This window comes from Hylobates moloch, unplaced genomic scaffold (assembly GCF_009828535.3).
Source record: "Hylobates moloch isolate HMO894 unplaced genomic scaffold, HMol_V3 SCAFFOLD_16, whole genome shotgun sequence".
Lineage (NCBI taxonomy): Eukaryota > Metazoa > Chordata > Mammalia > Primates > Hylobatidae > Hylobates > Hylobates moloch.
In genome coordinates, this window is record NW_026652291.1 from 51,088,927 (window position 1) to 51,104,276 (window position 15,350).

General features: G+C 37.1%; 1 protein-coding gene across 2 annotated transcripts; it reads left to right on the plus strand.

Moving 5' to 3' along the window:
- The first annotated feature begins 198 nt into the window (after nt 1-198).
- Nucleotides 199-14,948, plus strand: GMFB (glia maturation factor beta). Of its 2 annotated transcripts, none has more exons than XM_058429745.1 (7): nt 199-299; nt 5,354-5,450; nt 6,924-6,973; nt 7,667-7,716; nt 8,470-8,555; nt 9,574-9,647; nt 11,276-14,948. In XM_058429745.1, exons 1-7 carry the CDS (start codon nt 297-299, stop codon nt 11,345-11,347), a joined length of 432 nt encoding a protein of 143 aa, XP_058285728.1. In that variant the 5' UTR covers nt 199-296; the 3' UTR covers nt 11,348-14,948. The 2 variants fall into 2 exon arrangements, with proteins under 2 accessions (XP_058285728.1, XP_032035623.1); XM_032179732.2 differs by having other exon boundaries at nt 8,473-8,555.
- Nucleotides 14,949-15,350: the final 402 nt, after the last annotated feature.

Genomic DNA, 15,350 nt, shown 5'->3' on the forward strand with positions numbered 1-15,350 from the left:
AACTGGCATGACTTTTAAGTATGCACCTTGGGTTTGTTTCTCACTTGCTGCAAGGCAGAGCATCCTCCTCTAGAGGGCGCAGGGAAAAGAAAAAAAAAAAAAAAATCAGGCGATCTCATTCTGGCTAATTTTGAGCCGCGTCTATTGCCGTCCGCCGTCACGTGCCGGCCCGCTGAGGCCGCCTTGATAGGTGGGGGCGACTGCGCCAGGCGCCGGGGCAGGAAGGGAGGCGGCCGCCGTGCCATTCTTAAAGGAGCCCGAGTGCAGGCGACAAGCCGCTGACGGCCGGAAGGAAAATGGTGAGTTGCCGCTGGGAGGGCGGGGGCCGGAGGGCTGGGCGAGCCGGCCTGCCGGGTTTTCCCGGTTTCCGGAGCCGGCGGCGGTGGGCAGCGCCCGGGAGGGCTCGGCGGCCGCTTCCGCCAGCAGCTGGCCAGTGCCCACAGCGAGAGTACTTGGCCTCTGCCGCCGCCGCCGCGCCTCAGGGCAGCATCTTCCAGCTGGGCCCGGGGTGGACCCGCCCAGCGGGCCATGGGACTAGGGTGCGGCCACGAGCAGGGGGGTTGGGGAGGCCCCTCGCCAGGCCCTTCTGGAGGGAGGGCTTCAGCTTCTGAGCTGTAGATTGGAGGGAAAGGGGTCTGCCCCATCGGAGGGCTCCCCCAAATCCTGCTTTCCCTGCCAGGGCCGTGGCCAGGTTCCAGGGGTTGGTGGGCCCCGAGCATCTTCCACCTGGCGGCGTTTTGGGGGAGGACTCGAATTCTGATTGAATTCTCTCGGCCTCACCTTAGCTTCTTTCTGTCTGCTCCTTTCCCTAGCTTCCTACAGGGGATTTCTCCTTATCTTTGTTTTCCTATGGCAGTTGGAAACCTTTCGACCCAAAGCTTTGGCACTGGGCCTTAAAGTAATTGTCAATAGCTTTAGTTTTGTTGGTTCTGGGGGCTATGGCTTCTGTTCTTACATGGGATGGACCCCAAGCATAAAAATAAAGTGGAGAATTAAATAAATCGCCATCAAGGATCTTTTGAATCCATCCCATTAGGTTTTTAAATATGCGTAAATTTCATTAGAAACAACAACAAAACACTGCTCTCTGTGACCATCCACTCAATTCTCAACCCACTTTCATCGAATAGATCTTGTCATGGTCACTGAATCGAATGGATTCTTTTCAGTTTTCATCTTCTCTGACCTTTCAGCTGCATTCCAGAGTGTTACACTCTCTTGTTTTTGAAGCATTCTCTTCCTTCATTCTTCCCCCTTGGCTTCTGGGATACAGAGCTCCTCCTACTTCTCCTATTGGTCCATCTGTTTCCCTTGCAGACTATTCTCCTTTCCCTGGACAAAGCTCGAAGGAGTCTCAGGCTTCATCCTAGTCCTTCATTTTCCATTCTGTATTCTTTATCCTAAACTATGGCTTCATTTACCATCTATATTCAGATGACTTGTGAATTTACAGTTCAGAAGACCTTACTTCTGAGATCCAATCCAGATCTGTGTGTACTTTTTTTTTTTTTTTTTTTGAGGCGGAGTTTCACTTTTGTTGCCCAGGCTGGAGTGCAGTGGCGCGATCTCGTCCCACTGCAACCTCCGTCTCCCGGGTTCAAGCAGTTCTCCTGCCTTAGCCTCCCAAGTAGCTGGTATTACAGGCGTATGCCACCACGCCCGGCTAATTTCGTTTGTTTGTTTGTTTTGCGATGGAGTCTCGCTCTGTCGCCTAGGCTGGAGTGCAGTGGCGCGATCTCGGCTCACTGCAAGCTCCGCCTCCCGGGTTCACGCCGTTTGTTCTCCCGCCTCAGCCTCCCGAGTAGCTGGGACTACAGGCTCCCGCCACCACGCCCGGCTAATTTTGTTTTTGTATTTTTAGTGCAGACTGCGTTTCACTGTGTTAGCCAGGATGGTCTCGATCTCCTGACCTCAAGTGATCCACCTGCCCCGGCCTCCCAAAGTGTTGAGATTACAGACGTGAGCTACCGCGCCCGGCCCCAGATCTATATATTAATATTTCAATATTTAGTTACCATTGCCCTGGGAAGCTTTTCCTCCACTTGGGCTCCTCGAAGCCACCTCAGTTTGTCCAAAGTAGAACTCATGCCCTTTCTCCTCAAACCTGGTCTTCTGTCTGTCATACAAGACAATCTGTTATACCAGCCAGAAGCCAAGGAGTTATCTTGGTAACCCTTTTTTTGCTTACTCACACTCCACCCCCACCCCCAATATCCAATCTGTCACCACCTCCTTTGTAGTGGTTAAGAGAGAGTGAGTTAAGATAGGCTGCCTGGGTTGAATCCTGGCTCCACTAGCTCTGTAATTGGGGAAAGATATTCAACCTCTCTAAACCTTAGTTTCTTGCAAAATGGGAGTAATAATAGTATGTTTCGTGAGATTGTTTTGAGCATAAAGGGAAATCTATGTAAAGGATATAACACAGTGTTTCTCTCATGGGGTCTGATACATGTTAACTATTATTAGGACTAAATGGGAATTTTTTGCTATTGAGTTGTTTGAGATCTTGTATATTTTGATTATTAATCCCTTGTTGAGTGGAGAATTTGCAGATATTTTCTCCTATTCTGTAGGTTGTCTCTTCACTCGTTGATTGTTTTCTTTCCTCTCAGAAGCTTTTTAGCTTGATATGATCTCATTTGTCTATTTTGCTTTAGTTGTCTGTGCTTTTGAGGTCTTACTCAAGAAAATCTTTGCCCAGACCAATGTCCTGAAGCAATTGCCCAGTGTTTTCTCCTACTGGTTGTATAGTTTCAGATCTTACATTTAAGTCTTTAATCCATTTTGATTTGATTTTTGTATATGCTAAGAGTTGGGGTCTGTTTGGTTTTTTTTTTGTTTTTGTGTTTGAGATGGAGTCTCACTCTGTCGCCAGGCTAGAGTGCAGTGGTGCAATCTCGGCTCACTGTAACCTCCGCCTCCTGGGTTCAAGCGATTCTCCTGCCTCAGCCTCCCTAGCAGCTGGGATTACAGGTGCTGGCCACCACGCCCAGCTAATTTTTGTATTTTTAGTAGAGACGGGGTTTCACCGTGTTAGCCAGGTTGGTCTCGAACTCCTGACCTCATGATCTGCCCACCTCGTCCTCCCAAAGTGCTGGGATTACAGGCATGAGCCACTGTGCCCGTCCCGGGGTCTGGTTTTATTCTGCATATGGCTATCTGACTTTCCCAGCACCATTTATTGGGGAGAGTGTCCTTTCCCCAGTGTATATTTTTGGCATCTTTGTCCAAAATGAGTTGGCTATAAATATGTGGATTTACTTCTGGGTTCTCTATTCTGTTTCATTGGCCTGTGTGTGTGGTTTTATGCCAGGATCATGCTGTTTTGGTAACTATTGTTTTGTAGTATATTTTGAAGTACTGCGATGCCTCCAGCTTTGTTCTTTTTGCTGAGGGTTGCTTTGGCTGTTCACAGTCTTTTGGGGTTCCTTACAAATTTTAGGATCTTTTCTCTCTTGCTGTTAAGAATGTCATTGGTATTTTGATGGGGATTGCAATGAATCTGTAGATCACTTTGGGTTAGTATGGACATTTTAACAGTATTATGTCTTGTAATCTATGAGCTTGGAATCTTTCCATTTTTGTATGTTCTCTTCAATTTGTTTCATCAGTGTTTTATAATTTTCACTGTAGAGATCTGTCACTTCTTTGGTTAAGTTTATTCCTAAATTTTTTGTAGCTATTTTAAGTGAGATTGCTTTCTTGATTTCTTTTTCAGATTGTTTCCTGTTGTTGTGTATAAATGCTACTGATTTTTCTATGTTGATTTTGTATCCTAAACTTTACTGAATTCATTTATCAGCTCTAACAGTTTCGTTTTTTTTTAATGGAGTCTTTAGCTTTTTCTAAATATAAGATCATGTTGTCGTAAACAAGGATAATTTGACTTCTTTTTTTCTAACTTGGAAGTCTTTTATTTCTTTCTCTTCCCTAACTGCTCTGGCTAGGACTCCCAGTACTATGTTGAATAAAAGTGGTACAATTGGGCATCCTTGTCTTACTCCAGAACTTAGAGTAAAGGCTTTCAGTTTTTCCCCATTTAGTATGCTGTCAGCTGTGGGTTTGTCATATATGGCCTTTATTGTTTTGAGGTGTGTTCTTTCTATACCCAGTTTGTTGAGGGTTTTTATAATGAAAGGATGTTGAATTTTATCAAATGTTTTTTCAGCATCTCTTGAAATGATATGATTTTTGTTATTCTGTTAATGTAATGTATCACATTTATTGATTTGCCCATGTTGAACCATTCTTACATCCCTGGGATAATCCCACTTGATCATGGTGAATGATCTTTTTAATGTGTTGTTGCATCTGGTTTTCTAGTATTTTGTTAAGGATTTTTGCATCTATGTTCATGAAGTATATTGACCTATAGTTTTTTTTTCGTTGTATACTTGTCTGGTTGTGGTATCAGGGTAATGCTGTTCTTGTAGAATGAGCTTGGAGGTATGTTCTCCCCTTCAATTTTTTTGAATAGTTTGAGTAGAAGTGGTGTTTTAAATCTTTGGTAGAATTCAGCAGTGAAGCTGTCAGATCCTGAGTTTTTCTTTGATGGGAGACTTTATTACTATGTCAGTCTCGTTACTCATTATTGGTTTGTTCAGGTTTTCTATTTCTTCATGGTTCAGTCTTGGTAGATTGTGTGTGTCCAAGAATTTATCCATTGCTTCCAGGTTTTCCATTTTGTTACAGTGTTCATAATAGTCTCTAATGATTCTTTGTATTTCTGTGGTATCAAGTGCAATGTTTCTTTTTGTCTCTGCTTTTATTTCTTTTGCACATTCTTAGTAGCTCCTTTTTATATCTCTATAATCATTTAATTATAATATAAAATATTATTGGTCTTTACTCTTATGGGATTTTTAACACTTTCGTTGCTTGTATTGTTTTTTTCCCCTTTAATTGTGAGGACAAAAAAAATTTATTAATTCTAAGTATAATCAGATTATTTTCTTGTTCTTCCTTCATTGTGTAAAAATAGTATGCTTGACTTCCTTTCTAACAGCAGACAGTGATTCTTGACTTTCTCCATATTCTTCCCTTCCTCTCCAGTTCTGATGACATTGCACATTATTATGTGTGTGGTTTTTGAGACATTCATTAGCCAAAGAGAAAGCTAAAGTATGCCTTACATATATGAGATGAACAAATGTGTAGGATTAAGCAATGTAGATCCAAAGGTTGGTTGATTTTAAAGTTCTTTTAAGTGTTCATGTATTTACTTTAATGCTTTCACTTAATTGACATTTGTGAATGTCAGTATGCATTATAAAGGTATTAGGTTTCATAACTTTAACATTTACATATATTGAAGTCATGGCATTTTATATGTGTTTTTTTTTTTCTTTTATAGAGTGAGTCTTTGGTTGTTTGTGATGTTGCTGAAGATTTAGTGGAAAAGCTGAGAAAGTTTCGTTTTCGCAAAGAAACGAACAACGCTGCTATTATAAGTAAGCTAAAAGTGATTGCCTCAAAGTTACATGGCCTTAATTTGTTTTTAATCTTGTAGCTACATTGAATGAACTGAACCGTTGGAAAGCAATGTTACTTCCTCTGTTTCATTTCCCCACCACCACCTTTAGATCACTTTAAAAAATAAGTAGCAGCTAATTCTAATGTCACAGAACAGAGGTGGATTGTCCCGCCTCCCCCATAGTCCTTTTATCAGCTGCCTGTACAGCTCTGGAGAAGGCGGTTGTCTTTGTCCTTGGGTAATGAGGATTCCCATTTGTAGTGACCCATCCAACCCATCCTTCTTGGGGGACTAAAAATAGCCTGGCCATTCATCCTCAAACAGGAACCTTTGCCTACACCTAAAATGACAAAGTTCAGCATTGTGTGCATAGTGACTTTGGGCATTATTCCAGCTGTAGATTTGAACTCTGGTTTCAGGAAGAGTACTTTTAAGTGGCACTGGCACTGTCTTCTGAAAATGGAAAAAGTGATTTGCATATTGCTTCTCCCACTGTGAGCTATATCTGACATTATGCAGATTTCCCTTGTATTCATAGGCAGTATTTAATATGTAGGTAGTGATTTAGAAAGATGAGGAAAGGATGAGGGGGTGAAAATGTAAAACTCTAGAGACCATGCTTAACAGCGATGCATCTGGCAGATGTGATTTAATCAGAGGTCATGACAACTTGTCATAAATTCTGATTTCATTACAAATAAATACTGCAATGTCGACATATGGTTCTTAAAAGTGAAAAAAAAAAATAAAAGTGAAAATGTGTGTTAGTGCCATTTTACTGCAAAAGCTGAAACTATTTGAGATTATATTATTATCTCACAAGATTTACTATCAAATTGGTGCAAAACCAAACACGGTCAACTTTGCCGGACTAACAGGAAAGAATAGAGGCATAGAGTATCTAAACTTATTTTGATTTAGCTTTGGATTACATTAGATATATTTGAATGTAGTTATCACTTCTATTTGGTTATTCACTTTCTCAGAATAATGATACCGTGCCATGAAATCCTGACCTTGGAGAAGCCAGGAATTTTGAGGTTTCTCTATTTTGATCCCTGATCAGGCACTTTTTCCCTTGCAGTTCTGACCATGTTGCATATAGACCAATCTCAGTTACAGTTACCCTTTCAGGCTTTTTCTTATTATCTAGAAGTTGCATTTGAGTTACAAAGTTCTTCATATACACAGGAAATGTAAGAAATTAACAACAAGTTCTAAATAAGCAAATTAGGTACTGAGAATTATGGGTAAAAGCTTTTAAAAGCTGACTGCTTGAAAAGCAAAGCTAGCTAATAAGCCGTAAACTAAAACTGTGAATTAGTTATGTGCTTATGTTTCTTGATGTTTTAATTTTAAATGTCCAAAAAAAAAGGCTGAGATTGTGTGGGTTGGGTAGGTCAAGGTCACATTAGAATCCCAGCTTACTCATACTTGATTTTTATTTTAGTGAAGATTGACAAGGATAAACGCCTGGTGGTACTGGATGAGGAGCTTGAGGTTTGTTCAGTGAATTAAATACAATTTTATAGTTAAGTAATTATTATTTCTCAAAAAATGCTATATTAGTTACATGTGCTTCTAAAACAATCTTGAACCTCCTTTAAATACATGCTCATTATACATAAAAGCATGTGCTAATTGTGTAGTATGTTATATTGCTAATGTAACTACCTTGTTTAAAAGCATTAGTGAAGTCCAGTGTAATAAGTGGTATAAGGTGGGGTGGTATACTGAGTAAGAAGTGAGTCAACTTTGTAACTTGCTTCTAAGTTGCTTGACTAGTACTTAAAACCTAAAACCCTACAATTTAAATACCTGATTTGTCAAATTAAGTAACTAGAATAAAAATAATTCAATTCTTTTTTCTGAAATCAGACATTGTTTCTTTCCGCTAAGATACTGGCTTATGTCATTCAGTATTTCCTGACAGCTGGAACATAAGCATAGAATCTGTGCCTCCCAGCCCCATATTTACTTAATAAATGGAACGAAGCCAAGTGGGCAGAAGGAGGCTTTGATTGGATTGAGAATTTAGTAACCTGAGTTTATGTATAATTTAGTAAGATAAAGTTTTATTTTGTAGCATGTGGCAACAAATTTATAACTGTTAGTAGAATGGGTGCTTGGTGTATCTCTTAAGGACTTATGGGTAAGAAAATGTGTAAAAGTTGCTTTTCTCTGTGGTGCCAGGGCATTTCACCAGATGAACTTAAAGATGAACTACCTGAACGACAACCTCGATATCCTTTTCTTAGTGCTTTAAAAGATTTATTTTCTTTAGTGGTCAGACCTGTTTGTGAGCTCATTTGTTAAACATCTAAAAGTATCCTTCTGTGTCATGATCACAACCAAATTGAAATATGTATGCGTATACTAGACTAAGAAAAATGAAAAGTTGGTTTATTCGTGGGATGAATGATTTTCTTTTTTAAACTATTTCCTTTATTATAACGTGTGTACAATAAAAATTGAGAAGAAAATAATCTGTATTAAACTTGTACTTTAAAAAGTTAAATTTTTTGCCGGGCGCGGTGGCTCACGCTTGTAATCCCAGCACTTTGGGAGGCTGAGGCAGGCAGATCACGAGGTCCGGAGATCGCGACCACGGTGAAACCCCGTCTCTACTAAAAATACAAAAAAATTAGCCGGGCGTGGTGGCGGGCGCTTGTAGTCCCAGCTACTCGGAGAGGCTGAGGCAGGAGAATGGCGTGAACCCGGGAGGCGGAGCTTGCAGTGAGTCGAGATTGTGCCACTGCACTCCAGCCTGGGCGACAGAGCGAGACTCCGTCTCAAAAAAAAAAAAAAAAAGTTAAATTTTTTGAGAGATTATGTGATTTTATAACTTATCCTTGGGACCCATTTAATTTTGTGGAAAGATAATAATGAAGGTGTGGCCTAAAAGAATAGGACAGAAACTTGCAGCTCAGTAGCTCCCCAGGTGTTGGTAAATACCTGTCTGAGAGCAGTAACTTTAGTTTCTTTAACTTGAGAAAAACCTTCATTGTGTATAGTTATAAATATCAACATGATGATGGAAGAGTTTCATATCCGCTGTGCTTTATTTTCTCCAGTCCTGTTGGTAAGTGAATTTCTTTAAATAACACGTATTTGGCTTAGATCAAATTAAGCCATTTTATACTAGACAAATTTTATGCTGTTTTTAAAGATGGACATTGTTGAATAACCTAAATTGAGGAGGGTCTGTGTCTATGTGCGTCCATGTGCCTGTGTGCATGCATCCCTAGAAAGAATGAAGCATCATCTCTTAGAACTTATTTTCTTAGGATAAATTTCTAGACGTGTAATTGTTGACTCAAACAAATCATACATATATTTTAAGGATTTTGAAACATGATGACATTTTAATATATCAGAAGTATTTTCTTTTTATATTTTAATCTTATAAAAATGTGAACTTCACATATAATTGTATATATTTGTGTTTCTTTTAAATAGTGGTTAACAGTGATAAGCTTATAATCTTGAGAATGGTCCTAGAGTAATTTACATGGGGTATTAAAATGGGTTACTGGTATTTAAGGAATTCATTGTCACCAGAACTTCTATCACCACTGTTCAGGCCTGCAATAAAAGCTGCACTCACTGAGCTATTCTCCAAACTTTATAATTTGTATAATTTACTTCCCACTCTAAATATACTGCAGTATATTTTTAACTTAATATATCGGCAGAGTGAAACTTTTATCAGAGCAGATCTCCGTGCCCTACTGGTCCACTACCATCCCAAAACCTTGCATATTTTAGTCATCTATAAAATTGATCTTGATATTTAGTGTCAAAGTTAAGATAGTGCAGAAAGTTTTTAATTATTTGCAAGGCTCTAAAAGTCAGGATCTACAAATGTCTAGAATCTTTATTTTTGCCAACCTGTAGACTTGTTCTTGTTTATTTATAACTTAACTGTCTCTTTCTGTAGGCAGTGTGCAATGTAAGACTCAAAATACAACCCATATATATTCTGTAAACTCAATAGCAAAGGAAATCCTAAATGTGTCATTTTAAAAAATAAAAATAATGATAACCCATAACTTTCGCAAAATCTGTGTCTCATTTCTACACTAATCTCTCTTTTCTAGGATGTAAGCCTGAACAACAGATGATGTATGCTGGAAGTAAGAATAAGCTAGTCCAGACAGCTGAACTAACCAAGGTGGTATTTATATTTGATTTACTTGTTGAGATAATATTTTCCTTTAGACTATAAAGCAATAGCTAAAATAGTCTAAAGGAGTATTTTTTGTGCAGGTGAAGGTTATTTAGACCAGATTAGTAAGTTAGCCAAAGCTTTTTGTTAACTGGAAATAGAATGAGATAGAAGCGCTTGAACCAAAGTGTATTTTTTGAATAAGTTGATTGGAAGAAATCACATTCAAAATATAGGCAGTTTTAGAAAGCCACTGTAACTATTAAATCTATTGAGATTTATTTTATCTGCCATAAGATAATTTCTAATAGATAAAGGTCAGCATTGAAGTTTCTCGGAACCCTTTACCATAGTCTAAAATGAACCGAGTTCTGTGCTGGAATTCAGTATTATGCAGTTAATTGTATTGTTTCCAAATACAAAATTGTTAAGAATATTAATAAAGGTAGAACATTCTGTTTTATATGAGAACTTGCTTTAAGATTTAACATGTCCCTATTTTATGGTATTTTTGAAAGTTAAAGGTAAGAGAGGTACTTGGCTCTCAAACTTTATTTAACTTCCACATATTAGTTTGAATTGAAAAAGTATATGCACTTAAGGTTTTGAAATAGAATATTATATTGCTAAAACTGTTAGACAGGATTTCCTTTCAAGTTTTATTTTAAGAACAGCATCAGTATTTTCCCCTTGGGTGCTTAATAATCAACTCTAGAATGCCTTTAAGTGCCCTCTGCTGTTTCCCCTTAGCCCATGTGATTGTTACCACTGCTTTATAGACATTACTTTTTCCTAATTTGTAACACAGGAACACTGGAGTTGCTTTAACAGTTTGGGCGATTAAGAAGGAGCTGTTAACAGCCTCAAGTCTGTTCTAATCCTGGGGATGCCCTACAGTGCTGAAGTTGAGAGATTACAGTTTACAAGTTACTTTTACAGATAATCTCATTGAATCCTTACAACAGCCCCATGAGATATTCTGTAGATAGGAAAACAGACCCAGCGGATGAATGACTTGCTCAGGGTTGCATAACAGTAAATTTAGACAGAGCTAGGATTTAGCTCTGTCTAGGACTTAGGATTCACATCTGGCTCCAAATCCCATCCTTTCTGCTGTAATACATTGCTTTTCTATAGCCATTATACTTTCTGGGCCTGATTCAGATTCCTGATAGAGATTTGTGGCTGATCTCCATCTCCATCCGATATTTCCGTTTGACATTCAGACTCCAGAAGACCAGCGTATGTTCCTCAGTTCCTAACTAGATTGATTTTAATTGTGTATACTTGGGATGTCTTCTAGGAGATAAGATTTACAGAACTGCTCTTTTAGACTATTTGTAGATTTGTGCTTTTGGGAGAGTTTTGGTTTCATGTTGTCTTGATTGCTGTACTTTGGTAACTGAGTACTTAGCATTTAAAAGAAGTGAAGTTCTACCTAAAAGGTATATCTGATTTACATAGGTTAAGTCATGAACAATATGAAAGGAAGCAGAATTTGGTATTTAATACTCAAATATATAACCAAAAATAATTTGGTATATAATACTCAAATATATAAAAAAAACCTCAAATATTTGCCTTTTTTTTTTTTGGAGTGTCAAAGTATGACCCAATTTTTTTTTTTTTTTAAGGTATTTGAAATAAGAAATACCGAAGACCTAACTGAAGAATGGTTACGTGAGAAACTTGGATTTTTCCACTAATGTGAACTTCTGTGTTTCTAAAGTATTTATGTATTAACCTGACCATACTGGAACCAGACATAAATACTTATTTATGCCTAAAAATGCACTGTTACTTACAGTTTGTTTCCTGCAGTAAAGAAAAATTCTTCATTTGTGCAAAATTTGAACAAAGAGGAAATCATCTTCATAGTAATGAAACTTTGTAAAGTGTTTCCTTATATTGGTAATTGTTAGGTGGACTACTTTTCTCCAGGGACTTTTTGCACTCTTGTGACTAATTTCTATAACTTATGGTTCAGAATTTGTTACTATTTACAGACACCATTGGAAAGTGGATATATTAGATTGTGAGAGACAACAGTTGCCTCCTTTTGACAAATACTGGATATTAGCAGTTTATTTATGAAAATAGCGTATTATCACTTGTCAAATCATTGAAATTCATTTGGGGTCAAAGACTTGAGTAACCCAGTATTGAGCCATGAATAATTTAGTGTAACCTGCATTACAAGTACATTGATGAATTCTGTATCTTCTTTGGTTTCCTGTATCTTTTTAATCAAGTCTAGAAACTGTGTTCATCAATCACTCATTTTTAAGGTCAGGAGTTAGATTTTATGATAGAATTATGACTGTTAGCTTTTCTCCTTATAGCATCTTACTTAGTCTTAGAAATTGGCGGGTTGTAATAATCAAGGGCTTCATTCCTTTTATGTCATTTCTAGACAGTTTTGAATCTAGGTTAATAACACTTTATTTATAAAGCACCTCTTAATGTCCTGTGAACACTAATTATTTTAAATGTGTTAATACTGTGCCTTTGATTTCTTAGCTTTAAAGTTAGTTTAAGACTTTTACACTGCCAGTATTCCAGATTTGGTGAAATTAATACTTTTTTAAAGGGTCCAAATAAAATAATTTTCTAATGTGTATATCTGAAATTTGTAATAAAATCAACTTCATATTTTAAAAATTCCAACTATCTGCTTGCATTGGTGAATATATGGCAGTCGAGAGTTACAATTTTGGGTATACTTGTGATTAGTTTGTGCCATAGGAAAAGATTATCTTAAAACTTTGGCCATAGTTAATAACATTAACACTTCAATAGCAATCACGTCTTATATCCTAAATGTCAGAAGATATTCTGAACTGGATGCCTGAATAGTTAACCAGTCTTGTTAGATGATGGTACTCTTGGCATAAAGCAAGGATTCTGATATTTGGCATACTTGTAAAAACAAATACATAAGTAACCATTGAACATTAATTTGATAATAGGTCTAGAGACTCTAAAACTAACCAAACTTGGGGAGTGTATTCTTATATTAAGAATATCTTAGTCATCTCAAAACTAGCAAAATTTAAATTTTGGCATGTTTTCCATTCATATGTTCTTTGCATTTTATTTTTGAGGTTTCTGTGAGAAGTAAAGATAGTTGGAATTTTCGCGATATTGAATAGAACATCTTCTGTTCCCAACACTGTTTGGCTTCACTAATTTAGAAGTCAGGAAGCAATAGAAAGTTGGAGATGAGGAAGTGCTAGAGTAGGTGTTTGTTTTGGTTCTTGGAGGGAAAAGATTCTTTATTCCAATTTCCAGAGAGAAGAGAAAACTCACCCAGGAAGTTTAAAAATTCTTTAAACAGGTATTTTGATATCGGAGAATAACATGCATATAATTCTGTAGGAATGCACATGTAATCCAAGTGAGTGGAGAGTGTTTTTAATGTTTTTGAATGAAGGAAATGAGGTTTTGTTTCACCTGGTTTGCAGCAATAAGAGAAACTAGTGCTGCAAGAATGTATTTTTTAATGAAGTTCCTTATTTTGTCTTGCATGTTTTAGTTTTGTTTATTTTTAAATTTGGAGGTCCTCCATAATGTCAGATAATATTGACCTGCCATACATTAGCACTCTTAGTTCCGCCACTCTCTTTAACAGGAGCAAAGAGCTGTGATAAACCATGCTTTTTTGAGCTTGTCTGACTCCTAATTAATAACATGTTTTTGGCAAGACAACAGATTGAGGTTAGAGGATCAGTAGGACATTTTTATTCCATCTGTCCTATGGGGAGATTTACAAATCCCATGCTCTAAAGTGTTCTCAAACGTTTGTATAGATTTCCCTTTCATCTTACTAAATTTTGCATTGTTCTTTTCAAGTATGTTTCCTATTTACTGTCTTTTTTCTGCCATTTCCCAAATAATAACTCCAGATTTCATAATTCCAGTTTTTACATTCCGTTATCTTTCTGGTACAACCATTCCCATTCAGCCTTAAATCTGAATCCTTTTTGGCAGCAACTTTTTTCCTGGGACCCTCCTTCGTGGTCTTCTAAGTCAGTGTTAGTTTTGAAATTTTTGGCCCTGCATAAGTTCTGCATAGCATCTAATGTCAAAATAGAACCAACTGGTAATCACAGTATTATTTAGTGTGGTTTCCATGACAACAAAAATACATATGAAGAAAACTTCTCAGGTTACTATGCTGAAATTCCAAAATGTCTGAGTTTTGAATAGTGATCACTTTGTTCTGGTATTGACGCATATATTAGGAAAAAAGTTGGTTGACTGTTTTTGTTTAATTGACTTCTAAAATAAATGTTCAAATTGTCTAGTTCTAAAAGTTTACTAAATGCCTAGTGCAGTTAAACATACTCTTGTTTAAGAGTGTGTTGCTAAATTTTTTACTGTCATTACTAATCTGTGTGGCAAAATGTGTGTCAGCACTTTTCCCTCCCTTTTTATCTCCTATTTTCAGGAGTCAAATGTAGCCATAAACTGTATCCTTGTCTGACACTTTAGCTAAAAATTTCCAGTTAGGGGAGTTTATTGCCAAATTAAATTTGGCTGTTTCCCCCCAACCCATATAGATATTAAGGAAGGTGTACTTGAAAAATGTTTGGACTGCTTTTAAAACCTGAGCAATGTCATTAATCCATATGTGGACTAGTGATGAATAGATATTTTCATAAGAGTTTAAATGCTGATATTTGGTGGAAGTAGAGAGTAACTCATATTCTATCAATTCAAGTATTCTTACTATGGTTGCTTTCCCTATTTGTTCAATAGACTGATAATACTGGAATTTATAGAGTTTGAGCCATTACAACTTTTGTGAGGATGTGTTTCAAACATTTCTGGACAAATCTTATTTTGTATTTCTGGAAGAATGTAGTAATCTTCTAGACCGCTTAAAACCAATGGTCCCAAGCTGAATATTCTTGAGAAATTTGTTTTTATTATGCCATTTGACATTTCAAATCAGTGCTCATATACAGTAAACTTGTGATAGAAATTGTATTTTATTGCTTTTTGGAGTATAATTCATATAAATATAATTACTTGAAGATTGTTTGAGATCATTAACCTGCCAGGGCAGTTCCCACTGATTTAGATGGTCCAAGATAATCTCATTCAGGAGGCTTGAAACATTAATGGTTTAGTCTTGTGAATTTTAACAGTTCTCTGTCATCGTTTAACAAAACCAACAACTGGCACAACTCCTTAAGCTGTGGTTTCAGTCTCTGCTAGTTCATATTGCATGTTTATTTTGGACGGTCTTTTGTTAAGCATGGTGCTTGTACTGGTTTAAATAAAATGTTAACATTAAAAGACTTCCAGCTTTTCTTTTTTTACTCACCTCTTTCCCCCTTTGGAGTTACTGGTATCTACCTGGCCAGATTTGTGTGAGCCATAAACTTTATCTGGACAAACTGAGAGGCAAAATAAACGAGTCATTTGGCAGCTTGGTGGAAGGAGAAGATAATCAAGTTATAAAAATTTCTAAAACTTGGTCTGATGCTAAAATGTAGAAAATGTCAGTAAACAGTAGTAGGGACAGACAGAGCTATTTCAAACGATGAACGCTTGCTTTCAAAGGGAGAATTAGAAGTTAGGAGAGCTGTATACTTCGTAAGAAATCAAATTGAAGGTTTTTTTAATTGAATATAGCTTATCACTATGTATTAAACATCCATTGACAACCCATCCTACCTTTATTACCAACTGTACTATATG